The sequence below is a fragment of the Acinonyx jubatus genome, chromosome D1 (genome assembly GCF_027475565.1).
Source record: "Acinonyx jubatus isolate Ajub_Pintada_27869175 chromosome D1, VMU_Ajub_asm_v1.0, whole genome shotgun sequence".
Lineage (NCBI taxonomy): Eukaryota > Metazoa > Chordata > Mammalia > Carnivora > Felidae > Acinonyx > Acinonyx jubatus.
In genome coordinates this window covers 53855312-53858343 of record NC_069390.1, presented here as the reverse complement: position 1 = coordinate 53858343, position 3032 = coordinate 53855312, and the positions used below count along the sequence as shown (strand labels likewise).

At 39.3% G+C, this 3032-nt stretch overlaps 1 protein-coding gene across 1 annotated transcript; it reads left to right on the top strand.

The window, feature by feature from the left end:
- The first annotated feature begins 374 nt into the window (after positions 1-374).
- Positions 375-2059, top strand: LOC106966084 (olfactory receptor 52B4-like). The gene is made up of 2 exons (XM_015062161.3): positions 375-381; positions 1049-2059. The coding sequence occupies exons 1-2, from the start codon at positions 375-377 to the stop codon at positions 1990-1992; spliced, it is 951 nt and encodes a 316-aa protein (XP_014917647.3). The 3' UTR covers positions 1993-2059.
- Positions 2060-3032: the final 973 nt, after the last annotated feature.

Genomic DNA, 3032 nt, shown 5'->3' with positions numbered 1-3032 from the left:
AGGTCAGTCTTTGAGTTCTTTGAAGGTGTTAAATAACCTTTTTATGCTTACAAGTTTTTCATTTACCTTGGTGTAAAGTACTGGATTGGAGTAATTTGGCAGGAAGTCTCTCCCTAAATAAATTTCATGCCTGCACATAGCACCTTGAATTCACTTTTTGGTGCCTCATTCTTTTTCTTTTTTTAAAAAAGTTTGGTTGGTTGGTTGGTTGTTTATTTATTTATTTATTTATTTATTTATTTATTTATTTATTTATTGATTGTAATCTCTACACCCAACGTGGGGCTCGAACTCATGGCCCCAAGATCAAGAGTCGCATGCTCTTCGATCTGAGCCAGCAAACTGCCCCTTTGGTGCCTCATTCTTAAACGAAAATGAATTGTAAGACCTAGGTATTGGGTAATGTAAGCTAGCACCACCAGACATAAATAAATAGAAGTTCATGGGGTTTCATTTTGTTCAGTATGTAGCCTTTAATTTCATCCTCTGCTTTTAGCATACTATCCCTACCCCAGCCATGCCTAGGCTGAGTCTCCAGCCTTAACTCCATGACAGAATAGACTTCTAGCATTCTGCTGGATATGGAAAGTGGTACCTGAATGGACAGGTTGGGAAAGAGGATCCAAGAGCCTAGCTGCTTTTTATACAGATTTTCAACCAATGATCTTTAAAAATCCCATGCTTATCCCTATTTAGAAAAGTTCCTGATGCCTTAATTCTTGAGACGATCTGGGTTCTGCAGTGAAAATTATCTTGGCTTTTGTTTTCTACTCAAACCTATTAGTTTTATCCCCTCTGCTTAGTCACTAGTCATCTATCTGCTTTCAAAATGTTGTCCCTTCTCTGTTATTATCTTTTCTTCTACGTTTTGCATTGATGTTTCTGTTATTTTACTGACATTTTAACAAGGTATTAGGAGGAAACAGTGGTAAACACAGGCGTTTATTTAGATATAGTTAACCAGAAAACTCAAGGAAAACATTTATATATAATCTGTATTTCTCTCTTATTAGGTGAAGTTAAAGTCCACATTGACCTGCTTCTGAAGTGGCTAGCTTCAATCACACTGGTGTTAACCATATAGTCTTCTATCTGCTGGGCATTCCAGGCCGAGAAGACCTACACATATGGATTTCCATCCCCTTACTCATCTCCTATGTCTTTGCTCTTCTTGGAAATGGTCTGCTCATCTATATTATCCTCACCAAGAGCAGCCTCCATGAGCCTATGTATCTTTTCCTCTGCATGCTGGCTGGAGTTGACATTGTCTTTGCCGCAACCACAGAACCCAAGGCATTGGCAATTTTTTGGTTCAATAATAGGGAGATCTCTCTTAATAGCTGCATTGCCCAGCTCTACTTCCAGCATTCCTCCTTCATTTCTGAGTCTGGCATCTTGCTGATTATGGCATTTGACCGCTACATTGCAATATGTTACCCACTGAGGTACACCATGATACTCACTCATTCTCTGATAGGGAAAATTGGCGTGGCTGTTTTCTTGAGAGCACATTGTACAATTTTCCCCATGATATTTCTTCTGAAGAGACTCACTTTTTGCAGAAATAACATCCTACCACATACATTCTGTGAACACATTGGTTTGGCCAAGTATGCCTGTGATGATATCCGTGTAAACATCTGGTATGGATTTTTTGTCCTAATGTCCACAGTGATCCTAGACATTGTCCTCATTTTTGTTTCCTATACTCTGATACTCCATGCTTTCTACTGTATCCCTTCCCGAGATGCTCGCCACAAAGCTCTCAACACATGTGGCTCCCATGTCTGTGTCATTGTCCTTTTTTATGGGCCTGGGATCTTCTCGGTTCTCACTCAGCGCTTTGGACGTCACATCCCACTACATGTCCACATTCTGTTGGCCAATGTCAGCATGCTTGCTCCACCGATGCTGAATCCTATCATTTATGGGGTCAAAATAAAACAGATACGAGACCAAGTAGTTTATGTGTTGTTTCCAAAGCAGAAATGACTATGGGGTAGCAGAATCTGGTTTCTCAGAAACTTTGGTCCTTCCTGAGATATGCTTTCACAGCAGCAAACCAGAGAACTAGAAATGAGTCACAGCATACATAGCTCATTGAGTTATGGGCCCCTGGAGCAACTTACCTGAGACTGTGAGACTTGCCCCCCCCCACCCCCCCGAATCAATCTGAAAGCAGTCCCTGTGGATTGACTGAGATACTTACAGCTCATTATTTGGGGAAAGGGCAGGTTTCTCTGTAGTAGTCATGTCTAACTCTGTAATATTCAACTCAACTTTGGGAATGGACAATGTAATAGTAAGTCTCATTTAGATAAATAGTAAGTTTTCTGTATTGAGCTATGTCAAACCCTGAGACATTTCACCACATGCCTGCTGGACACCTAAATAAAATCTTCATTCTTTCATATGCTTTCTCAAATTACCATGGGCATTAAGAGAAGAGTAAGGGAACTGTACTCCTCCTAAATTTTGATATTTTGAAAGTTGTTTCTCAAAAATCATGCCCCTCAGTGTGGTACAGAATAAATTCAGACTTCCTTCCCAGCAACAATTTCCACATCACTTTCACACAATCTGTGCTTCAGTCTTAGGGAACTGTCTGTCTCTAATCTCTCGATGTCCAGTCATCTTGTCTTGGCACATTTTCCCTAAGTGATTCATTTACCTGGAATGACTGCTCCTTTCCTTGAGTTTTTAATAGATTCCCTTTATTTATCTTTCAAGGCTCAGCTTGGTGTCATCTACTCAGTGAGGTCATTATAACCACCTCCTCTCAAGAAGAGATATGACTTCCTCTATTAGATGATACTATATTGTTGATACTTCTGTTGAAAATATTTACTTATTTTTATATAAGTATTCCGTAGAGAAATGATAGGAAGAAAATGAAAATTACACACGCTCTCACCACCCAAAGAAATGTACTGTTATCATTTTGATGTAGAATCTTCCAGATTTTATATGTAACTCTCTTTTTAAAATATAATTAGTCAAATTGGCTTACATACAACACCCAGTGCTCATCC